Source organism: Nymphalis io, chromosome 11, assembly GCF_905147045.1.
Source record: "Nymphalis io chromosome 11, ilAglIoxx1.1, whole genome shotgun sequence".
NCBI classification, from domain to species: Eukaryota; Metazoa; Arthropoda; class Insecta; order Lepidoptera; family Nymphalidae; genus Nymphalis; species Nymphalis io.
The window spans coordinates 5,386,091-5,413,739 of record NC_065898.1 but is presented as its reverse complement, the minus strand read 5'-3'; the positions used below and the strand labels follow the sequence as shown (position 1 = coordinate 5,413,739).

Sequence of the window (27,649 nt, the reverse complement as noted above, 5' to 3'; positions counted from 1 at the left end):
TTCAAATAAATTCATATGAGCTGATTAAATGTAAAAAGCATTTCGCAACAAAAGATGAGAGAAATCTAAGTGTATCTAACCGCAACCACAGCAGCTATGAATTTTAAATTGTCTACGAAAGTAACACTTTCCTACAAACTTCGGATACGGCTGCTATGATAATTTAACTTTATGATTCCACCTGATTTATATATAAAGAAAGTATATTTTATTAACACATTTAAATTTGGATTGAGTTTACGTCGTTATACATTTTTGTTACAATTTTAATACAAACTTTCGTATATATTATTTCGTTAATACATGTAGTAACATTTGAGTCAGAAACAAAACTAATAATGACGAAATCAAAATATTACAAATCCTATATTGGTATGATGTATAAAACATATACAAGTTTCAATATAAATGACAAAACGATTCTTTTTTTAAATCTTACCCTTGCAACGCCTTCTCGCCGAAGAAATCGCCTTTCGTGAGAGTTCTGATAAATTTCTCATCGTTACTGTTCGGTTGCTTTTGCGTTACTTTAACCTGGAAAAATAAATATTTCTTATTAAGTGCACGTTTATAACATGAAATGAAATCATTAAAATAATACTATTTGTATCACTGAATTCATTATTTTGAATTCATTGTAAATTGAAGATTTAATCAATGATCCCATTTATTTTCGCAATAATAAATGATGAACGACCTAAAAATAATACCCCACTGTAGTTATAATTACAAAAATCATCAAAAATGATTTTAATGTCGTGAGTACTTTAAAGTAATTATTGATAGTATCCGTATCGTTTCAGAGAACGTAAAAAATTAGTTAAATTTATTTATTTTCATTAAGTTTATTAACCAAAATATAGTAGTTGTTACAAAAGGCGGACTTTTTTTTTTTTTATATGTCCGGGATGGCAAATGACTCTACTCCACCTGATGGTAAGTGGTAGTAGAGTCCAAACGCGACGACGGCCAGTACAGTCGGGAAGAATGTTCTGTACTAGCCGTCACCGCCTTGCCGGCCCGCAAGATGCCTCTTCACGCCTCGTTTGAAGGAACCCGGGTTGTAAGAGGAGGGTATAAGTATAATATAAGTTGTAACCACTCTACCAGTATCAACATTTAAGCTAATCAAAAATACATAAAGGTTTTAACTTGTCGAATTGTAAATATCTCATTATTCAATCTAATATAGTAATTCAGAAATTTCGTGGTCACAAGCAACTTCGTTGCACGCAACACGTCGGATATAATGAATCATGTACATGAGAATATATCAGAATTTCTTCTCAGAAAAGTAGGTTTCCTCACGATATTTTCCTTCCACAAAACACGAGATTAATTATAAGAGTAAATTTATCGCATCTTTCACGCATCTTTATTTTTTTAATAATGACTGAAAACTCATATTTGGATTTCAAAAACTTCGCAATGTTTAGCGATTATCTAGTAATATTTGTTAATACTAATTTATCTTTATATTATTTAGAAATAGCTGCGCAGTTCATAACATACACTTTTATAGTTATTTTGTGAAGGTTGAATGGACCACATGGTCATAAGAGATCACTTTCGTAACCACATATATTTTCAATCATAAATATTTCATATGGTTGTATTCCAGTTTCAAGGGTGAGACCGTGTGGGTGATAAATAAGTATGTGTGAATAACAGGACCGGGATCTTTGGAGCACCTTGGGAGAGACATATGTTCAGCAGTGGACTATGATTGGCTGTTGATTGATTGAATAACAGGAACAAGTTATATATCAATTAGCTCTCATAGGTTACCTTGTAACTAAAATGAGTAGTTGTCATTTTTGCAATACCAATATTTATGGTGAACTGGTGGCTATGGGCAGTCATTTGCCCCTTTATTATGTTTGCCAATCAATACTAATATAATAGATTGAAGTCTAAACCACTGCTTTACTGGCAATATGTCACCAACTATGACATCTCAGATGCCATTGTAAGTTAAATTCAACTGACTTATTTATTTAGTACAGTTTGTTTTATTTTATATGTGTTTATATTATACAAGAATGTGTAGTTATAATGTTTAATAATGCAATTGTTGTTTATTATATTATTTAAGTTTAAATAAACATAAGGTTTTGTTGAACAACTTTACGAATGATAAATTTTTATTATTTTAAGCGTCACATTAATTTAGTAGCTTGTTTAGAAGGCTGCTGATCGCATGATACTGTTTTCAAAGCCTGAGCCAGGCTGAAAAAAAAAAATGAAGCGATTTCACTCCCATTCTCCGAACAGAACGTAAAATGGTTGCAATTTTGCAATTTGAGATTACAGAGTTAATCTATGTTTATACCTCATGCATTTATCTCCTGCGTAGTTCTCTGTTGAGAATGGGTGGCGTGACCGAAATCCCTTACGTGACCTTCATCATACATAATGCAAACATATTTATGTGTCAATGAAAATATAAGCACGATGAACAACGTTACGACATTAGATTATAATTCATATTGTGAGCATTTCATGTCTGGTATATGAAAAGGTTTATTGAGATATTTCATCCACATCGAATAGCAGTATAGCGACTACGAGTTTGTTCCGAGAAAAGACAATAGGTCCTTTGTTAGTTGAAAAGTAAGTTCTCAAAACATTATCTATTAATATACCTTATTATATCAAATAAAACATAAATTCTTATATGAATTTCTTACTAGAATTTTTCAGAAAGTAACGTTCTATTAAAATATACAAATAGTATATAAGAAGAAATGTTTTTACAAGCCGATGACAATATCTGTTTAATTAACAAAAACAGTATCAATTGATATTTGAAGTAATTTGTAAAAGATTTAAAAAAGGAGTAGGTTCTCAATTGGTCTGCATATATTTTTTATTTTAATGTATATGCGTATAATTATTTTGCGATTTTAATAGAACAGCTAGCTTTCTCAAAGACAGTATAACTTATGTTTCCATCTTAATGTTATTAATATTAGAAATCGATAATTTATTATTTAAAGCGAACATCCAGAAAAATATTTGAAATGGCTTTTTATAGTTTATGAAAAATAATAATGGTAAGCACAACGTGTCGACGTGTCATACACAATATATTGTTCTTGAAATTATACTATAAGTTGCATTTTTAAGTCAACATCTGTTTTTTTTGGAATACGAGAATGATACGTAAATATAACAACGGAAGTAGATGAGATAACGTATCGAGTTTACGGTTACGGCACCGGTTACTTAACAATAACCAATCACTAAAAAACAAACAAGAAAACTTCAATCAACACTGAATAACGTTGACCAAGTAATCTGTGGTCACTTTCGTTTTGATACATTTTATATTGAAACGAGTTATTTACGAAGACTCGGGGCAATTTTACGATGGACAATTACCGATTTCACTTTTTAATATGACTCATTAAATGTGATACTTTATTAATAATTATTATTTAACGTTCATATTAATGTTATATTGATAGCAAGTTAAATTAATTTTATTAACTTTACAAATAATGTCTCAACATAAATGGTCTCGACCATTTTATAATTGTTACCAATTTTTATCTATTTAAACACCAATACATATTATATATATACCTAAAATTTTTCATGAAACGATTTGCAAGAAGCCTGATACTACAAATTTTGAATTACACAGTAAGCTATCAATTTCTAGGCTTTATTGGGAAAAAACTTAAATTTGATGAACCAAGTATGGTCGTAAATATTGAGTTCTCTCACTGAGCTCTCGAAAAAACAGTCGAGAACAGCAATTGTTTTATAAGTATAAAAAATGAGACTGTAATTAGAAGCATAACCCGCAAAATCTTATTTTAGAATAATGGAATCACGATTACTAATTTCTTCCTCGCTTTTTAATACTAATAAATATTATTCTTTTTATATTATAGTGATACAAGATTTATAATTTACTAAATATTTATTTACAAAAAATTCGAATCTCAATTAAAATAATGAGAACAGAAAAAAACAATATTCTCACAGCCCACGAAAAACCTAAACGATTTTAAATTTTAGTTTTAACAAACCGAAAATGTCGATATATGCCCAGGACTTGATAAGGCTCAATCTTAGCTTGAGTTTAAGATTTCTGACACACCTTCATAATCAAACTTACAACGCAACTATTACTTATTGCTTCGTTCCCAAACTAAAATTTAAGAATAAAATATCACGCTTATATTTCATTACTCAACAAAAACTGTAATTTTATGGTCGAAGAGCAATCAGCAAAAAAATAAGATTTTACGATTATATAAATCTACCATGAAGTGTTAAACAATTACATCCTGGTTAGCGTGTATTGTGACGTCTTCGTGATGAAACGATTTGTCATTCGAATGTTTCTTAGTAGAGATAATCGCCATGATCATGTTTTAACAGTCTTTGTTTATACATGTACAGTTTAATCGGCTTTAAGACGTTTTTGCGTTTGTAGTAGTGCAATACAGTTTAACTAAAACTAGAATATACCAGTTTGCGCTAGATACTACATGCTTCGATTTTTCGCACAAGTAGTGTTAAAAGTGTCGTACCATTTTGTTTATTATTATTTTTTGCTTAAAAATTAGTTCATTGTTCATTCATTGCTATTATTTTATATGATAGTGAAAATGTTGTCACAAAAAAAATTGTCACGATGAATATGAATGCTATAATGAAATTGGCTGAGTAAAAAAAATGGTGTAGAAACGAGGCCTTAGATACAAATACAGAACGAATTATCATTAATATATTTATATAATATCGATTCATCCAAACGTGAGGATGAGGATAACTACGAAATATTGAAGTTGAAATTACGTTTAATTTGTATAACATTAAGTACCTAATTTTATTTAAAATTAAAAAAGTGTTTACTTTTTTATCTGCTGACCATTCAATTGATTCGACTGTAATGTTAATCCCTGTTTGATAATATATCCCAAATACAAGCTGTAACTTCATTGTATTAACTTGAACGGAATTTAAAACCAATTCCACATATACTATTTGAAGCTGACATTTTCGCAATTTTTTGAACAACAATATCTTAGTTTCTTATATTAACCGTTTTTATTTTAAAAATTAATATTAAATTGTCTTTATAAAATTTTATAATTTTTTGTAACTTTATGTACCATAGTTCATTTTACTTGTGACTTATGACATTATTGTTTTTAACACCTGACGCTTAAAAGGTTATTTCATTGTAGCCTCTCTGTCTGTGGCGTCGAAAAAAACAAAAAAAGGACAGATTAGAGTACGCTTTTTATTTGAAAACTGGTTTAATCTGGATGTAACTTAAACTTTGTTTAAAACTTTATCAGTCGTTTAAAAATCATTAGCTCTCTAGGTGAGATTGAAGTGAGAGATTAACAGTTGACGCTATTGTCAATAGGCCCATGTCAACTTGCGACTGATTACAATTCAAAAAGTTTAAATTAAGAACTTCGTATGAATCGTATTAATTAAAAAAAATTAAAAAAATGGAACAAAGATAATGTCAAGAAATTAATGATAAATTATTTTAAAAAAAACAATAACTCTCACAAGCACATGAATGAATTGCTTTAAAATGCAATTGATCCTGATATGCAAGTTTAGCGCAATTGTCGAAGGTTGTATGCAGATAATAATTTTCCACACGGATGCATGACGAACAAAAATTTGACCCCATAACCTACGCGTATAAGGACACATGTTCACATAGCATAACGAAGAATTAATATAATGTGAACTGGATTTGGGTAAACATTTAAAATACATAAAAATAAAAATTATGTAACAAAAATAAGATCATTTAAAATTATTATTTAAATGAATTAAAACAAGTTCAAATAACCTAGCTAATTTTTGCCCTTCCCTTGAAAACATCAGTTACAGAATTTGGCCTCCATCTGTGACGAAATATTAGTTGTTTTCACACGCAATAATCATATTTATTAAAAATGTAAATTGACTTCCGTTTTTTTTACGATCCATTTACGTAAAGGCGACGATTGTCGTCGTAGTTTTACGCATGTTGTATGCGTAGCTGTGATGTGACGTCATGACGAAATGTCACACGTGTGAAAACAACAGAAAGCCATTTTGTTTTAAAGTTAGGATATGAACGACGTGTACGTTTAGTTTTAATCACAACAGAGATTCCTAACCTATATGTTATTGCAATAAAATATTATATGTGCCAAAGTTTAAATGTAAGCATTTTGCGTTTTATATTATAGTCTAAATTCAAACTCCGGCATAACTAGGTGTCCGGGCGCAGTGCGCTGACCTTGTAAAAACAACAACCATGCATTGTGGCCTCTAGACTAGAGCCTGCCTCGCTTGTTTAAACTTTTAGACGCCAACACACGAAATGTTCATAATGTTTATGATGACACACATGTGTAGTGCATTTATGTAATTTTGATCCGTGTGCGGTTTAGTATAATAATGCATATTGATTTTCAATGTTTTAATAATATGAGAAAATAGTTCGACATGATAATAGGAGAGTAACTATCTACCATGAACTATGATGCGAAAAACGAGGTCGATACATTGCTATATTGCTGCGCAAAAAAAAAAAACTAAACTCTTTCGCTATATAGTCTATTAGTCTTGCCCGCGGCTTCGCTATATCTGTTTTTATACCCCTGTTAACATGTACGCAAATGTATGTAATATAATGAAGTCTTTGGGCGTTGGTGACCACTTACCATCAGATGGCCCATATGCTCGTCCGCCTACCTATGCTATAAAAAAATAGTTGAGTAGATAAGACGTTAAATCGTAACATAAAAAAAATATTAATATGGAAAACCTTTCTCAATAAGCGAGCTATATACTAAAAAAGTATTTCTCGAATCTGATTTATAGATTCTAAGAATGAATGCGCTCAAAGAAACTGGCTTCAGCTTTGTATGACGTCATGACTAAATGTCAACCAATCGATAAAAACAATTAGTATCCATACATATACTTCATTTATTGATGTTTTTTTTTTTTATAGAATAGGAAGGCGGACGAGCATATGGGCCACCTGATGGTAAGTGGTCACCAACGCTCTTAGACATTGGCATTGTAAGAAATGTCAACCATCGCTTACATATCCAATGCGCCACCAACCTTGGGAACTAAGATTTTATGTCCCTTGTGCCTGTAATTACACTGGCTCACTCACCCCTCAAACCGGAACACAACAATATCAAGTATTGCTGTTTTGCGGTAGAATATCTGATGAGTGGGTGGTACCTACCCAGACGAGCTTGCACAAAGCCCTACCACCAGTATGTGTACAAAGCCGAGATGGCCCAGTGGTAAGAACGCGTGAATCTTAACCGATGATCGTGGGTTCAAACCCGGGCAAGCACCACTGAATTTTCATGTGCTTAATTTGTGATTATAATTCATCTCGTGCTTTACGGTGAAGGAAAACATAGTGAGGAAACCTGCATGTGTCTAATTTCACTGAAATTCTGCCACATGTGTATTCCACCAACCCGCATTGGAGCAGCATGGTGGAATAAGCTCCAAACCTTCTCCTCAAAATGAGGAGAGGAGGCCTTTAGCCCAGCAGTGGGACATTCACAGGCTGTTTTTCGGTTCGGTATTGATGTGTATTTCTCTCTGTACATTAACAAGCTTTCAACTTTATTATATATTGTATTATTATTGTATCACCTATTAATTATTATTATATATATATTATATTGATTAAATATTGTATTATTATTGTATCACCTAACTGTTATTTGATTCAGGAAACTGCATTGGTCTCGCACTAATAACAAAGTCAAAGCATAAAATTCACTTTTATATTCATTCGTCATAGAATCAATCAACTGTCAATACTGTTATAATCTAAGTATAACATTATATTCGTATTTTTTTTTATAAATTATATTGTTATTATGAGAATCGATGTATATACTAATCTATAGTAATATTATAAATGCAAAAGTAACTATCGGACTGTCACGCTTTGAAGGCTAAACCACTGAACCGATTTTGATGGAATTTAGTATGAAGCAAGCCTGAGCCCAAGGATGGACATGGGTTTTTGGGGACAAACCCTCAGGCGAATCCGCGGGAGATCACTAGTACAATATATCTAATAAATACTTGCTAAAGTTTTTGTAACGAAATACAAATTGCAAAACTTTGCAAAGTATAATGATATAAGTTTAATAGTTTAAAACAGTTTACCTTTATGATCTTATTCAAGTAAAAAGTGAATGTATTCATCGTGTGTTTTTAAAATCCTGTAAAAAAGTGATTTGGCAGACTATTTTATTACCATTAATTTAATTTAATGTGTAAAAAATGGAATGAAAAAGAAATCAACAAATTATATTATTAATATTTGAAAAGGTGTTTTCGAAATTGCAAGTTGTGTTTGTTCGAATGAGTGTGCAGTATCGAGGCTCTGGTAAATGCCAAGGTGAACTTATTTACAATCACCGTTTCTACGCGGACAATATAATAATTTCAAAGCCACTTACAAAAAATAAATTAAGTAAATATCATGTCTCATAATGTATTTCTTTTAGACAAATAAAACATCACGACGATATTAAAATGAGCCTAATGTCACATCGTGAAAATGATAATGACAAGAGTTTCGTGGTTTAAACACGAATAACCTGATATATAATCAGAAAACATATAATTAATAATAAATAACTCGGCTAAGCGAACGAGATGGCCCAGTGGATAGAACACGTAAATATTTTTAGGAAGATTGTCGGTTCAAATCAGCTATATTCATTTGATAAATTCGTATTTATAATTAATCACCTAATGCAACTTTGTACATTCCGTATATTTATATAGTGCATATGTAAATATATTTTGTTAACTGGAGTGCAATAAAGTATATATAAATATATTAGTATGGACCGTCACGCGCTACCAGATATTCGGTATTTGTGTTTCAGTACTACAGACCCATTTTTAAAGTGTTATGCATTTGTGATAAGTTATTCGAAGTAAGACCAATTGGTTATTAACTAAACAGAAGCGTGGCAAAAGTCTGTCTTGAAAGTCAAAATAAGCGAAAGTAAAACTATTAACGTTCTAAGAGAACATCTTCACTTGTTCGATGTAAAGCGTGACGTCACCAAACGTTAATATGGAAACTAAGACGGACAGAGAATGGTCGGGTGAAATCGATTTGCATATTAATAATGATATTGTTATTGTGTTTTGCATTTACTGGTATGGGTATTAAGCATAGTATATAATATTTGCTATATTTATTTTTTCTCTAGACATTTTGTGTACGTGCCTTTTTTACAAATGTGGATCATACGTTTATTTTATAACGTAAAACGTTTGACTTTTGTCTTTAGAGGCGTAACTTTATATAATTTTAACCGTACAAAGTTGAGACGGACATTTAAAATATTTATATAATTACATTACTGCAATACTATTTAATAATTAACTTAAATAACTATAACACGCTTGTTTGTTTTCGTGTTTATAATATAAATTTTAAAATTGATTTAACAACGTGGCAACAAAAATGCTCACTCGAATGTTCGACATATTTCAAACCTTGAAAGTTAAATCGTATCGATTACGCATTCAACTAGTCTAATTCCATAATAAGCAGATCATGTTTTAAATATTTTTACCAAGTAGTTTCAAACATTTACAACAAAGAAATAAATTCAAAGACTTGAGACAAAGAACTTCAACAATATGTATTTATTTTGTTACGCAAGATGTAAAGGCTTTGGGTGATACATAGGTACGTTATTTCCTGAACTTCCTAATGATTGCTGGTAGATAATGCTTTAATGGTGTTGTGCAATAAATTCATGAATAAATAAACAAATAAATATAAAACCTTTTTGGTAAAGATTTCGCTCTTTGGTAGCTGTCACCAGATATTCACCAATCGGAAATACTATAAATTTCTATGTATCCGTTTAAAGAGTGAGTATAAATATAGACATAAGGAATATTTTGAACGCGTGGTTGGTATTGAGCGACGATTTAAGCCAGTAAACTCGTTGTACTCTTTATTGTATACCAATTATAGTGACAATATATGACCTTTTCCTTTAAATGAATGTAGATAATTTCGACAAAATAAAATGGGTCTAATGACCAACGTTGGTCATTAGTTCATTAGTCAACGTTGGGGTATTTAGTCATCCGAAATAAAATAAAAATAAATACATAAGTTTTTAATTTTTGTTTAGCTCAGAACGGTCTCCATTAAAAAAGGAACGGAGAAAAATCAGAAGAGTTTCAACCCTATGATTACGATGAAGGAGTAACCGTTGATGTATTATTAGACGAGATATTTCACAAACCCGTTTTTATCATGTTTCACGAAACATTTTAGTACTAAGTAAGTAACACGTTAAATGTCACAGTGACACGAATGTAATAGGGTTGCCATTTCGAAGTAATTGCATTTACGAAAAAAGTCCATAAAACATGACATTTATATATATTTATAAGAGAAGGCGTTATCCATGTTTTATGAGCTGGACGACACTGTTTAATTACCATAAAAATGAACACATTAATGATTTTTTTATAGAAAATTTTTATTACTACCCGCTTGTAACTCGTCCCAAGATGGCGCCCTTGCTATTGCTAGTAAATACTTCTATGAGTATACAGTTCAACCGATCGCGTGACAATCGGTCCATATACACAGGCAGGACAATGTCTGCTGGTTTTCTTTAGTACATTATAAAAATTGCGCATTGAACACGGGAAGTTGTTTACGGACCAAACGCTTCTAATAACTCTGCTCAACACATTTCAAATATATCTATTATATCATATAATTATGATGTTGTTGATGTCTGCCTGCTATTAAACTAATTTACCCATCAAACTGAAAAACAGTTTTTTTTTATTTTGTGGTAAAATAACTGATGGATAGGTACCATTTCAAACGATCTTGCAAAAAGACATACTATCGTGTAGGATACACGTCGTGAGAAAATACAATGGTTCGCAATGCTAGTGTTAAGATTAATGGTATATTATTTAATGATGTCATTTACCTGTCCCTTTGATATAATGAAGAATGTGTCTCCCCTGGCGCCTTGTCTAATGATGTAGTCGCCGTTCTGGTAATGTGTCTCCTCAAGTACATCGGAGATCTTAATCAGCGTGTCTTCTGATAGGTTCTTGAATATCGGTACACTGTTGACAACAAAGTTAAATATTAATCTATTACTTGTTATTTGAATAAATTATTCCATTTGACAAAATGATGATTTTACACATCGTTTTATTATATACTTGTATTGATGATTCGCAATCGTAGAATTATAGTTTCATTAGTTAAGTATATTTTTAAATACATATTTATATATAATAAATCTTTATATGTGATGTCTTCACCTGCTTAAAATCACTATATATCATATAAGAATTTGAATATATACGTAACATTTTCACTAACTTTCACCGTTAAAGTATGTGGACTGATTTTCAGTTTAACTACATTTACAAGATTATAATTTAACATACATTATTCATATACAATCTAGCCTGCGTCTTAAAACTATAATAATAAACAATGTTCTCTGTGTTAAGTATTAAAGTTTTAGTTTTATGGATAAGGTTCGAATATATGAAATTGGAAAGTTCCTACCTATAGAGATAACCAGTTTCACTTCCGACTTTAAACGTAGTAAAGTGTATTAACTGCAAATAGTAATAGTCGTAAATACTAAGATAATTTTCGACCTAATAAGACAATTTTCTTATTAATTTTAAACAGTAAAACGAAGTACTATGTAACGGCTTGTCGATTAAATTATAGGCATTTATTTTCTTCTATTGCATACTTATGTTTCATTCAAAGTGTCATGCAGATAATTATTTTCTGTATTATTACAAGAAAAACGAAAAAAAATATTATTAAATCAATTAATTTACACCTTATATATTTATGATACAAAGCGTAAAATAATTATGAAAATGTTATATATATTTTTTATACTTTTCAATTTATGTAAATTGTAAGTAATTCTTATTACTATTAACTGTAATATTCCATCCGATTACAGTAACAATAAAACAGTAAAATTCAAGTTATAAAAAATATATTGTCTTATACTACTGTTCTTTAAAATGTTAATAAAACAATAAAAGCAAAGGTTTGTCCTTCGATCGAGCTTTATTTATGAACTTTATATATTGGAATGTAACATAAAATTTAAACGGATAATTTTATTATGTTAATCAAGCTTTATACAGACAAGTTAATTACTTTACCGACTTGCTTACTGACTAATTTTTAATATACTGAACTAAAACTAGTTTATACTTCGGGCTTTCTTCTGCTATTCTGATGTAAAGACATGAGTAACTGTCTGTTACCTCATCTCCTAAACCATTAAACTGATTTAAGTAAAATTTGACATTGCGGTAGTAACGTTAAACCTATATACGTAGGCTTATAAGTTGCGGGATTTATAAAAAAAAAGTAGAGATCGTCAAAAAATTAAATTCAACATTGGTCTATTTTTATCCTATGCATATGTTATATAGTATTATACTTATATATAATATGGAAATAACATAACATCGGCTTCGCATAAAATCTAAAAAAATCATTATATGAGACAAATGCACATTCGACTTTTTTATTTAAATTGATTAAAAATATGTTACAAAATAGAAAATAATAATAAAAAGAGCTGTTTCTCTATATGTCAGTAGGTTCAATTAACATTTTATAATAATAATAGCAATAGCAACATGTTTATTGCAATCGTTTAAATATCTAAGAATAAAAATAAAAACTGCATATTTATGTAGTTTTATAATTTTAATTAAAACAGTGATTTACGGGCGAGATTGTGCGACAGCTTCTAAAATTTAATAGTTGATAATTTATGTTAAACGTTCGTTTTATTCTATTTTTCTATTTATATCATTGATGTCAAAAACAAAAGTTGGTTATAAGTATGACGTGCTTTCTTAAACTGCCAGAGCAAAATTATTAACATAAATATAACATAAATATAAATAATATATTTCTAATTAAAAACGGATATGATTGATGAGATCGAGGACTTTTTCGATTATCGCTAAGTAGTATTTTTAGTATTTAGAAAATTATCTTCAACATTACAATATAATATTTTATAAGTTACTGCCTCGTTGGTCTATTTCTAGCTTGATGTAAGGCCGCAGACCCGGAGGTCCTGGGTTTAATTCCCAGATCGGGCCAGTAAAAAGTTATTGGGTTTTTTCTGTCAGAAAATTCTCAATAGCAGCCCGGAGTCTGTAAGTTGAAAGTGTGTACACTCCCGTGCCTCGGAAAGCACGTAAAGCCTTTGATTCTGAACCTGAACTCTTTCCGGTCGTGTCGGATTGCCGACCCATCGGATTATAAGAGTTAGGGAATAGAGAGTGCACCTATGTTTGCGCACACACTTGTGCACTATAATATCTCCTGCGTAGTTGGCTAATCTCTCTTGAGATTGGCCGCCGTGGCCGAAATCGGTCTGGGGGACATTATTACTATTATATCAGTCATATAATATTTTTCTATAACTGATAACTATGGTTTGATATGTATTGCAAACTTAAATGTTTTTTGTATATAATTATAGCTGGCACGAGAGTCTAATAATCGCAAGCCTATACCTGTCAAACACACACTGGTGCATGCAAAAACACACCATAGTTTCATCTCTATCAAATGAATAGTATGAAACGAAACAGGATAAACAGAGAAAAAAATTATTATTATTAATATAGAGAAAGATAATCAGGTATTGTGTTTCAACTTACATAACTTGAAAATTAGCCGTTTAATTTTTATTAATACAAATAATATATACATATATACACAATGCCCAACTAAATATAACATAATTGAGATAGGTCTGCTACCTATCTATCTAAAAACTTCGAAGAAGTTACGGTCATATTCGTGTAATTACATTTGCATTATTCATAAAATTCGCTCATGGGTAATTCATAATTGTTAAAATAGGGTCAGCAGAAACACTTAATATTACAATGTAATTAGTCTTTAATTTACTCAAGCGTGCTATTACCATTCGAAATTACATGCTTTGCTCATATTCAAAACAAGTTTATTAATTAACAATTTTAAAGTCAAACTGATATTTATAACTGATAAATAAACGTCAAAATGTATGTTCTCATTAATTAATTACATAGAAGATTTAAATGTTTGTCAATTAGTAAACATTTTCAAACTGGTTTGTTTTAAAAACGTTTTGATATTGTACTATTTTTTTATGTATGGTCAGCAGATGACACAGATTAAAAATATTTTACAAGAAATACAAACGTATCTCGTATGAAAAAATAATGTTTAGTATACTAAATAATGCCAAAATAAAATTCTGAACTACATCAATTATTCATACGGATATTGGAACCGGCTGTGAACAGATACTGCCAACGAATGCAGAGTGACAACGGTGACCACGTTTTATGACGTCTTGACCAAGAAATATAACGAATCAACCAATGATCATTGTCAATAAAAGCAGTATGTTAACAGTACATGTAAGTGTGTGGACATTTACATGGCACTATTTTTTTATTATATCAACAATAAATTATCATACAATGTGCAAATGTTATAAACATAAATGTCAGTCCAATTAAATAAATAAACAACAACAAAAAATTACATTTGTAATTGGGATATTCCCAGAAATACCAGAAATGTGGTCATGCTAATTGTGAATGCTTTATTTTTCACGGTCAACGAGTTCCGACCGAAAGTGTACGGACATTAAATCGAAAGTGTCAATTTGAAATAAAAATGTTTTAGAGTAACACAGGGTTTTATAAATTATTATAACTTATCTTTGTTTCGTTGTTTTAGATTGTCTGACATTGACGTTTATTTATTATTTGTAAATTAATACTAATTATGAAGTAACTATTTTATTTAAATTATGTTTTATCTTAGTTAATCTCAAAAATATAAAAAAATCATATTATATTTAATATGAATATAAAAGGTTAAATTAAAAAAAAACTTATAAAAATGATTTGAATGTTCGAGGCTTTTGTATAGTTTATAATATAAATGGGGGTCAATTAGATTCGAATTGCACTCTTGTCAACCAGCATATTTTTACCGCCTTAAAAAGTAGGAAGTGATCAAACCCGTTTAAATTTTTTGTATATAAATTACTCGATATGCATATATTGGATTATTGTAAATCGATTTAAATGTATTGTTTTAATTAAAAACTACCGTCAAGGTATTTTTTCAATTAAATTAAATTTACACAAAGGTGGAAAATTATGATATTCATAACTGTTTCTGTATTCACTGTCTTATTTGATCAGCGCATTTCGAAGCTCCAATCATATTTGAAATAAAAAATTTAACAGTTTTACTACAAGTCCAAGAATTAATTTGTGCTAGGTTTTCATGTTTTACAAAAGTCTTTCATGCAGTAACTGTATTAACAAATGATATGAATACTATGAATCAAATCAAATGAAATGAAAATCCTTTAATAAACAGATGAGCGTTACACTTACTTATTGATTGTCAAATTAGAAACTAATACCGGAAAAGAAATACCCCGACCTAAGATGAACCGGAGAAAGAAAATCAGCGGGTATTTTATCATGACTTGTATATGACTTGTGGGACATTTTTCACACACGGCCATCTGATCCCAAATTAAGCTTGGACAAAGCTTGTGCTATGGAAACCAGACAACTGATATACTACATATACTACTTTTCTTTTGTAAATACATAATTATATAGATAATTACACCCAGACTCAGGACAAACAGACATGTTCATGCACACAAATGTCTGTCCTGGGTGGGAATCGAACGCACTACCTTCGGCGTGAAAGGCAAGTATCTACCAACCACACCAACCGGCTCTCAAATATAAACACTAAACTAGATACAGTTGCTATATTATTAAATCAAGTACCGAATAAAAAATGTAAAACCTACAAGGGATTATAAAATAAAGGTATATATATATATATATATATATATATATATATCACTTCAAGTCGATATGACTTTTGATACACTAAAGCATACCTTGGAATACCCCCTACAATAATCCTAAGATATAATAATAAATCACAAGGTAAAAATAAATTTTATTAAATTGTTAAAGATATAGTTACATTATTAAAAGCAATAATATTGCAAAAACGTGTCGATGTCGGTGGAATAACAATTGTACTATAGCTACTAAATATCGCTGATTGCAAGTATTGCATCAATCAATTCTTAGGCAATTGAATACGTCTGCTGCAACCGAAGTAGCCGAAAATCTCTAATGTACATTAATATTTTTAATCACGTATGTAACATTGCTCAATGTATTCAAAACTTATAAATTAAATTTCATTGATCTAACGATATTTTAAAATTCGAACAATACGAAATTAAAAAAAGTACTGTTTGATTGTTTTTTTTTAATAATGTATTCGTCAATACGTTTGTTATTCAATATTGCGAACCGATAAAATAAGAGGTTGTGAGTTCGTATTCGTGACAATTGTTCTAATGTGTGTTACACATTCGGTGGGCATGCTATAGTCAGTTAACGGCCCACATTGTTTAACCGTTTTAACTATGACCATTTTGTATTGATTACTAAACACATCATCGATTTGTCCTTGTTAATTTTAATACGAGAGACAAGGATAGTCCGATATGCATTATTTATCTAATGAACAAAATAGTCTTGGAGGTTTTTGATTTATACTTTGACCTTATTTGTAATAATTTTGAGCCAAAAACACAATTTGCTTTTGAGACATACAGAATAAAAGAAATTATAGATTATAGTAGTAATAAGGTGCTATGCTTATAGAGAAACACACATGCAACAAACAAAAGAGCACACAACATACTTCTTAAGAATACACAATATACATATTATACTTTTGAAAATCAAACTTTTAAATGGTAAGTTTCTAAGACTGTTGTGACACCAGCAGAGATCTATCGAAAAATGTAATGTGTTTTGTAATCTTACTTTATAGACACTCCACGGTAACCATTTTTAAGTGTAATAATATAGAAAAGATAAACGAAAACAACGTATAAATTTTGCAATTTGAATCAGTAGTTTGGGAGATACGAGTATTACAAGACATTTTAATAAAATCATAACGAATTAAAACAAACGTGTGGCGTGAACGATGTACGGGCGGTCACATCGCTTTGTTCAATAAAACAGCAATACTTGATATTGTTGTGTTCCGGTTTGAAGGGTGAGTGAGCCAGTGTAATTACAGGCACAAGGGGCATAAAATCTTAGTTCCCAAGGTTGGTGGCGCATTGGCTATAAGCGATGGTTGACATTTCTTACAATGCCAATGTCTAAGGGCGTTTGGTGACCACTTACCATCAGGTGGCCCATATGCTCGTTCTCCTTCCTATTCTAAAAAAAAAAATAATGATATTCGATAATCGATTTGGTTATACATGTCTCATTATTTATTTATTCAGAACATCCAACAGATGTATCAATATTTATAATATTATAAAACGAAGGAAATAATTTAAAAAAAAAGCCTTAAATGCATTTCATATTGTATATTAATGTCCTATACATTACATGACAAAATAATAGGTTACTACAAATAGTAGTTAACCGATGTTGTGGGTCAAACCCAGGCAAGCACCACTGAGTTTTCATGTGCTTAATTTGTGATTATAATTCATCTCGTGCTTGACGGTGAAGGAAAACATCGTGAGGAAACCTGCATGTATCTAATTTCACTGAAGTTCTGCCACATGTGTATTCCATCAACCCGCATTGGAGCAGCGTGATTTGACGAGCCGGTTGGCGTGGTTGGTAGAACACTTGCCTTTCACGCCGAAGGTTGTGGGTTCGATTCCCACCCAGGACAGACATTTGTGTGCATGAACATGTCTGTTTGTCCTGAGTCTGGGTGTAATTATCTATGTAATTATGTATTTACAAAAGAAAAGTAGTATATGTAGTATATCAGTTGTCTGGTTTCCATAGCACAAGCTTTGTACAAGCTTAATTTGGGATCAGATGGCCGTGTGTGAAAAATGTCCCACGATATGTCCCACGATTGAATAAGCTCCATACCTTCTCAAAAAGGGAGAGGAGGCCTTATCCCAGCAGTGGGACATTCACAGGCTGTTACTACACGGATAGTAGTAAAAGAAAAAAAAAAACTAAGTTTAAAAATTTGTTTATGACACATAACATGATTTAAAATAATGCCACCGGTGTAGTTCCCGTCCGATGCCGAAACGTATCTAGCTACTACTTTGTAATTGAAGCATACATATTGTCATGCTTAAATAATTTTCCTTATAATTAATTGATTAATTAAATTAAACAAGAACAATTTACGTTACACCTCTTGAAACAATACGTTTAATTTTTTTTTATCAGTTATTATTATTATCATGTACCCGACATGTTAATGCCAACGCAAACGTTTCTTTAGAAATAAGATAAGTCTCGTTCAAAATATTTTGTAACGAGAATGAAAATACCTTTGTTTGATTTTAAAGAAAGAAACTTTTTTATTGCCACACACTAAACAAATAATGATAATTCAAATTTCACGTATGTAATATTATATGTGTTGCGTAGTTTATATCGTTGTTTAGCCGGCGATTAGTTAAACATTGATGTGTCTTCTTTCGAATGTCATGTTAATAATGAAAGAAAGAGATAAATCAGTGTTTAAATGAACAGTCTCTAAGCAACATTTCTAGTAGGTAACTGATAAGTGTCAAATATAAACATATTTTAATTTAAGAATATGAATTCAAATCTTCGCTTTGCTCTTTAAACGAGTACATTGTAACAAAATATGAAAAAATATGTTTAGAAAATTATAGTTATTACAATAATTTTATGATTAAATTATCTTGCTAGAATCACTTTATATGAACCTACAATATATTTGTACATTTGTACATATTGGTCAGCGATGTTAAAAACAATTTGACCAAGATATTAATGTAATGTAATTATTATCTTCCTACTTGGAGTTTATGTGCTCCTGGTACATGCGTGCTTTGAATAAGGTTTGATATCAAAGAGAAAAGGCGTATCGCCAGTCTGTTTACATATATGCTTAATTATGCTTATTTATATTCTATATTATCCATTAAAAAAGTAATTACGTACACAATATTAAAAAACTACGGCCTTATAAACGTTGCTTAGCGATTGATTAGTTAAACACTGATTTCTCCCTCTCTATCATTATTGATTTGACATTCGAAAGAAGAAGACACGACATTGTTTCACAAACTTCCCGCTAAAAAATTTATATGTCATTATGTTTTGATTGTCTCTTGGCCGTACAATCAAAACATAATGACCAGCAAACAAATATCAAGTTCTCTAATAAATGATACCCGTACATTCAAACGGAAATATAGTATGACCATGACGCATGCGCGTCCAGTCTTCCTAGAACGATACAGTATCGTGGGCAGTGAAAGGAATGAAAATTCAAATGTCATGGAGTTGCAACGTGACAAGTATTTCGCAAAGTATCGTACATACCTCTTGAGCAACAGTCGCAAGTTTCTTCATGTCTTTGTTTTACAATAGCCTTAATTTTAAAAAAAAACAACATTGTATACGAAGCAGTTGATATGTCATGAATGCAGATCATGGTTAATGTTGCGATTGTTATAAGTCACTGTCGGGAAAAGACCTTCTTTATGTGATGTATGGAAACAAACGATTACATCTTTCACATAAATGCGAGAGGCGTGATAGTAATGATAAGAGAATTGTAAGATTATATTGCGTGTTATAAAACAATTTATTAAACAAACTACTTTTTTAAATTTTTAAGTGATGTAACTCCCCGTCTCTTTGCCACTACCATGTTTTGGCTCGAATTTTGATCATGTATTGAATAATATGTATAATTGTATGCATTTGTAATATAAGATCGTATTAACACAATATAGAGTTGTAATATGAAAAGAGAAAAAAAATGGACATTTTGTGTGATTAGTGAAAGTATAACAGTCACTTAAACCACCACTGGGCCTAACCTGTAAGGTCAGAAAACATGACCCGGTAATCAGTGACTGCTGATGAGGAATCTCCGGGTAAAGAGGAAATTACGCTGGTTTTTATAGGTCCGTTAGGAAGAAACCTCACTCTAAGGCATCTATACTAAAATAAATACTAATTTACTACGTAATTAAATTTCAGACTCATTTATGATTTATCATTAGCAGAATAACTATTAAACGCTTTTGATTTTTAAATTAAATAAAGTATAGAAATTATTCACAGATTTAACGTTCTCTTAACTAAGAGGTGTCGACGACAAATTCAAGTCTCAATGCATGAAAGCAGAAGAATAGGACTTTGTACGCCCATTGAATTTGCATAAGTGTCTCGGGTCAATACCCCTCCAACTAAAGGTTCTCAGTAGTGCATTTTAGTCTTAACGACTTCAAGACGATAAGAACGCTTTAAATGAATGAAAGATAGCCATTCATTCGTAATTGAAAACGTTTATGAAATTAAAAGGATAAGATAACGTTATTTTAAAATACCTACGTACATGTTAATAAAATTAAATCTTGAAATAAGAACACTGATAATGACAACGCTTATCATGCTAACGATGACGTATATAAATGTAAAACATTTGATAAAACAATAAATGTGTTAAGTATAAAAAGATCTCCGCAGATGCGTCTTTTTGACTTCCTACTTACTTATCAATAACCAATGTATAATAACTCTAGTAATAAAAGCGCATGTAAGTCAATTTAGGAGCATTTGTATAAAATATTGAAATAAAAATTACAGGCAACAATATAAAAATAAAAACTTCCCGTCCGCGGCTTCGCCCACATGATGGGCGGAGGTGGATTAGGTCTGAGATACCCTATATTGTTTTATGTACTTCTGTCAACGTGTATTCTAAATTTCATAATTATCAGTTGAGTAGTTAAGACGTGAAAACACAACAAATTCACTTTCGCATTTATAATATAAGAAAATATAATTGTAAAATAGTATACCCTGTGGCCATGAAGTAAGTAGTAACGATGTTACTACTGTGACGATGTTACCTTCAGGCAGATGAACTATGTGTGGTTTGAGCCTAAGGGCATGATCAAATACATTTTGTATCAAAAAAAAGGGCATTGCCCTTTACAGGTTCAAGTTTTAAAAGTGAATCTCGTACCACACGAAACGCAATACAAACATCAGGAAGAAATGTTTACGTCAAATATAAACAAAAGATTAAACTACTACTACAACTAATAAACAAACCAAAATATACAGTAAACATGATGTGTAGTATTTTACGTTGAAGTTACTGGTAATGTTGATGACCCCCGCAGACGTAAACAACTCGTGTCGTAAAAAAACGTATCCCAAAATAGTTGCTACGAAAATAATAATTCAATGAACCAGAATACAAGCGCGATATAAAGCCAAATTCTAAAGATATAAATGTTCACCACGAATGACTTGTACATTTACATCATCATTTATTCGCTATCAGTGAACGTATATTGTAATTATATTATTCCAATAAACATACATTAAAAAAAACTTTTTAATAAAAGCATTTTATATTATGTCTGTATATTATATAACATTAGTTTCCGCCCGCGGCTTCGTCGGCGTGTGAGTGACATGTATACGAAATCTCATGATGACCGATTAAGTAGTTAAGACGTCGAAGCGTAACAATCAGACTCACTTTTCAAATATTAGGGTTAATATATAACGTAATGTAAGGAAACTTTTTTTTTCGACGATATTTTTATTGATTTTGATGACATAATCTTATAAATATTATAATATATTTAAACTTTCAATTCAACGCAGACTAGATAGTTTATATATTTTATGATTTTTATATCAATTCAAGAGAAGCTTATATTAAAGTATTATATTACATAGCAAATGCCAAGTCCTTTGTAGCGGTCTCTATGAATGCAAAGATCTTACCTCTTAAGGAAGTCTGTATATTCAGCCTGTCTGATAAGGCCAGTCCTCATCATGATGGTCTGGAAACATTGTCGCTCGATAGCCCAAAGCCGGCAGTCGGTAGCGGCTTTGATTGTGGCGGTTCTCTTGCAGTTGTATAGGATTGCCAGCTCACCGAACACCTTGCCTGGTGCCATCGTGCTGAGGTATTTGTTCTCACGTGACACTTCCACTCTGCCCTCTGTTGACAAACGAGCTAGACCTTAGTGATAAATACATAACATATCCACTATTACATAAATTAGCTAATTTAAAAATTACATAAAATTTAGCTTTATTTTTAATGAGATTTTCGACAAAAACTAGATTAAATTTGCTTTCATTATAATAAATTGTAATGACATAATCCAACATTATAATAACGGGGCTGTGTTTATTGACACAATAACTATAAATGTCCAAGGCTGATGTTAATTCAGATCCTAATCGTTTCTCATGGGTGACTCATAACCAGTCTCGTTAGAAATCTTGGCGGGATATTGCAAGAAGTTTCGTCCGTGGTAAACTAGTTAGACGAGTTAATAAAAGCCTAGAATAACATTTAATACAAAATTAATAAAAAAAAAAATGAAAAATATATATGTTTTAATTAATGTCCCAGATGGAAAAATTTAGCAGCTAAGGAAAAAATATATTGAGTTATATTATTGTTTCTAAATAATTTTAATCACAGTTTGGAGTTTTTAATACCCATTTTGGTACAAAAGGTCGTTCACATTATTTATATGTATAAAACGAAATACAAACAATAGTTTTACATTCGATTTAACACAATACATTTATTTAACATTAAAATATACAACAAGGGTCGAATATTTCATAAATGTGATTTGCCAACTATGTGGCTTGTCTGGACATATCTATGGCATTGTATGGTTATTAAATTTTTATAAAGCCAGTGCTTACAATGAATCAGAAATTGAAATCTAAGTAACATAATTAAGTCAAGGTGACAGGCGTGCGAAAACACAAAGAAGCGTGTGATATCGTTCTTTGTTTTATTTAATTTGTTTAAAACACTTCATTTGTGTATATACGTTAAAATACTTAAGTATTGTATCATACTGTCTAATGTGATACGGCCTGGCCTTTATTTCAAGTAAATAAATCTGCTATAAATATTGTTTATTCTGCTAAAAAGGCGCTGATGTGTCGATGTTTCATAAATAATTGAATTGTTACAATACAAAAGTTTATAAATTTTATAATTTTATTATTATCGTAGTTTTTAAACAGTTCTTTATGGGTTTTGAAAATTACGTAAATTTTTTTTTGATTTTAAATGCGTGAATACATTTCAAAACAAATATATACGAAAAGTATATCTTATGTTACATACATAATAGCGCATAGCGATTGTTAAATGAAGTACAGGCAAATATATTGGCTTTGGAAATGAAAGTGTTTCAAGGTGACTTGTATAATATTACGGGTTAAAAGTTGAAACGCCTCGCGTCATGTCTTTGTTATGACTGCCTTAACAATGTAGAATTCTATACAGACGAAAGCGGTGATATTACTATTTAAAAAAAAATGTTCTTTAGACCGATTTTGGTCCCTATTCTCAGCGGAAAATCGTCAACTGCTTAATAAATTGATATGTGCTCAAACATAGATACACTCTCTTCTCCTTAACTCCCATAATCCGATGGGACGGTAAATCCTACTCCAGCCGAGAGAGTTTAGGCGCAAGACGGGATAACTGTGCCAACTTCTAAACTGGCTGCCACTGAAAATTTCTTGACAATAAAAAATAATAAAAAAAAATTCACCCGACTCAGGGTAAAACCTTCAGTTACTAAATTATTTGAGTTTAATCAAAGTTACTAAATTATTTGAGTTTAAAATGTACGAGTAATTCATTAGGTTCTAATTAATTATATGCCAATTGACCATTTAGGTTTTCGTTGGTATAGTTATTGGGAACATCATTATCGTTATCTTTAAATTAATATTTATTCCTTCTATGCACATGCTCCATTAAATGTGCAAGTAGGTCAATTTAGAAGCCAGTTTTAATTAATATGCCTGGCTCGATATGTTTAGCAATCTTCAAATAGCGTATGTACTAGCATTTGGTTCTAGACGTCATAAATGATCAGACGTATAGACTGAAACGCATTTATTAAACGAAGTGACACCTATCATAATAACATTCTGTGTAAGTTAAAAGTTAAAATTTTAAAACTTTCATAACACGAGGCCGTGAAATCGACAATTGTGTAGTGAATCGGTAAAAAAAAGGTTTCACTAAGCAAATTTGGCATACTGATACAAAATTAGAAAGACGTTTTTAAATTATTAAAGCGAAATTGTTGTAAGAATCCTTTACAAATCTAGTTTAGACCGTAGTCCATCAATCAAAATGTCAACACAGTTGACTACGAATAATCATATGATAAAGATAAGGAGTATAAAAACGAACATAGTATATTATAACATGATTTTTACCTGAATCCTCATTTTCATTTTTATCGAATGATTTGTCTTCTAAGCGCGTGACATCGAGTAATATGCCCGCGTCAAGAGATGTTTCTGTTGCCGTACTATCTTTTTGACAAAGATTTCCTGTCCTCCTCTTTCTAGTTCCATATGTATGAACAGGCACTATCAATTTTGGGCGAGGAATCGAGAAATCAGAGTCAGAGCCACTTGATGAACTTTTAGCACTTCGCGGGTACGCACCGTTTTTACTAGTTACACGTTCTTCACTAATACGATCTCTAGGCAAATTAAAAGATAAAATGTCGTTATACCTATCATACCGATCTTCACTTTTCACTCTCACTGTATTATATAACTTCCCGTATTTATCCGGTTTAATTTGTCTAGCACCGTTCGTAGTCCGAATATTGTCACTTTCCTTTCCTAAATCAACAGAATGGTATCCATTGCCGGTCACGACAGGTGGCTGTTGACTTCCTCGACCCATTCCGTACTGCATAAGTGTCAGTTGTTCGCTCGGACAAAGATTTCGTTTTGGTTGTGTGACGGTAACTCCATTGTATACTTTACTTTCTTCTTCATGTGTATCGAGATAAGATCGTAGGGGTGCCCTACCTTCGCTTTTTACTCTTAAAGATTTAGAGCGAAAACTAGGTTTAATATTGTCTGCACGTCCGTTCCGTTCTTTGTCAGATTGTGTTGTGCGCTTAGGAAGTGGTTCGCATGTAGATAACGATTCTTTAATAGGATGCATATATAAGCCCAAATCTTCCGTCTCACTATCCATGTCGAGGTTTTTATTTCCTGATCTAGATTTTATAGGCGTCAAATCCAAGGTTGCCATTGAATTGATTAATTGATACATAGTGTCATTGCCATATCCACGAATCGTACCATATGTCTTGATATCGCCATTTAGAACATTCTTTTCTTTTCGTGGTTCTTTTTGCATCAGTTTAATTTTATCACTATCAGTATCATTATTCTGTTGACTAACTCTTGAATAATATTCATAATACGACTCCGATGATGGATCAGGCGGTACTGGCCCTGGATCAGGGAGAGGGTAATAGCTCTTCTTAGAATCAACCTTTCTTTGACGATGTGCATATTTAAGAGAATCTTTCCTTTGTGGAGGAACTGGGGCTTGCCGATCACTAGAGGCAAAAGATTCAATATCCCAATCATTGAAATTTCGTCTTTTCACTCTCCTTAGTGTTGACGGTTTATAACCATTTGGCATATCTTTAAAACTATAACTATGTTTTAACTTGTTAGGCGTAAGGAAATTATTATTGGCCCTTGCTTTTTCTTCAATATCTTGTTGATATTTTGCTAATTGAGATATATTTTCGTTAGAAACGTTGTTATTGTAATTATACCGTTGACGATTGTGTGTATGCGTGTCGTTATTTTCTTCTTTATCGACAGTTCGCCCCACATCTCGACAAGATTTACTTCGAGATATTGAATTAAAACTAGATTTATCGTCATCCTCTTTAAAATTCTGGAGATTGTTTGCCCCGACCCAATTGGCTGCGTATACAAGGTCCATAGTTCTATCACTGATAGAAAGCCAAGGATCCTCCATGACCGCTTTCCCTGGATAATGTTTGATTTTCATAATGTTTTCAATTTCATTACAATTTGAATTATATTCTTACTTTGTAAACCATTCCTTGAACATAGTCCTATTAGCTTCGTTGATCCCATTGTACGATTTAATTTCATATTTTCACTATTTTAATATATTTTTGTCATCGAACCTGAGAACATGATAATTTCCCTTTATGCCACAACGATTTTTTGAATTGTATTAAAATTATTCAAGTATACTATTTCATTTACGATGAGTCATGAGAAGATCATGTGAGTCATTCTTTGTGGATGTGACAAGTTCTGTGTTATAATAAAACGTATAAAAACCATGTTAGATCATCCTCAAACCAAATGTTTTATTTTAAATTCAAAAACACCTAACTGTTATCATATCGTTTTAGACACAGGAAAAAATATGTTAACCAAATTTAATCACATCGATTAATTGGATGATTCAGTTTTCACTAGTGAAAATATTTAAAAGAAATACGCTCCGTAAGAAATATAAACGGACGCGTCACGGATCGTAAACAAGAATTGCACAAGCCATCATTCCATGAGGAAACAACTGGGCCTCAAGAGTCCATCAATGTAAACTGTATCGTTACGCAATAATTAGATAATGGTCGAATGTATTCCGCGCACAGAAGCAAGTTTTTATCATTGTTATTACTGCGCTTTCACTGCGATTTAGTGCAACTAATTGAAGACGGTGCAGACACTACTTGAGACATTGAAATTTTTCGTATTTTAATACTTTAAATAAATTTATCAAATCAAATTAAAATATACTTTATCCAAGGCAATCATATTTAAATAGTCATATTACAGTATTAAATTAAATGTAAATCTACCACCGAATTAGAATATATATTCTACTGAAAAGAACCGACAAGAAACTCCGTAGGAACCTACTTACTATTATCCATACATCGCTTAAAGAAAACATGAGATCAATTTTTGTTGAAATATCATTTGAAGGTAATTCGAATAACAATTAAAATTAATATACATAAATACCTAATTGAGTCATTAAATAGTCAATAAAGATTTCATAATCATAATTGTCATCAAATTGACCGAAGAATTTGATAGTCACATGTATGAGACTTTAAGAAAGACTGTTACGACTACTTACTCGTAAAAATATCCGTTAAATATAGGAATCGATAAGGTAGTCTGATGTCTGCGTATTTGTGGGGCGATTGTATTTAACGAGTGGTAATAATAGACGACAAAATTGCTATATTGTATCTTAATTTTTAAAATATTTGTTTATTTGTTTATTTGTAAGTAAGTGAAACAAACAGCATATTTTATATTACATAAAACTTATAAAAACCTTAAATAACACACATGCCAATACAGTTTCCACAAATAATTAATCTGGAAGTGAACATATATATAAAATAGATAAAACAGTAAAATTAAATGTATGGTAATTAAAAAAAAAAAAAAAAACTAACAAGTGTAAAAATGTATAAATGTATAAATGTATAAATATGTGTATTTATGATTTTTTTCGTCGTATCGGATGAAGCTCCATCCAACAAATTTGTATCGAAACGAATGAAGCAATCGTAATGGTTTATAAATCACGACAAAAACGCACTGA

At 31.0% G+C, this 27,649-nt stretch overlaps 1 protein-coding gene across 5 annotated transcripts in view; it reads right to left on the bottom strand.

Moving 5' to 3' along the window:
• Positions 1 to 27,649, bottom strand: part of LOC126771824 (cGMP-dependent protein kinase, isozyme 2 forms cD4/T1/T3A/T3B) — a 146,234-nt gene that overhangs the window by 9,079 nt on the left and 109,506 nt on the right. For 3 of the 5 annotated variants that reach the window (XM_050491932.1, XM_050491933.1, XM_050491934.1), the window contains 3 exons: positions 21,952 to 22,171; positions 11,016 to 11,157; positions 440 to 534 (listed from right to left, as the gene is read on the bottom strand). In XM_050491932.1, the coding sequence (XP_050347889.1) occupies positions 440 to 534; positions 11,016 to 11,157; positions 21,952 to 22,171 (457 nt within the window). Of the gene's footprint in view, positions 1 to 439; positions 535 to 11,015; positions 11,158 to 21,951; positions 22,172 to 24,441; positions 26,202 to 27,649 lie in introns of all 5 variants that reach the window. The other 2 variants (XM_050491930.1, XM_050491931.1) reach the window with 1 other exon arrangement.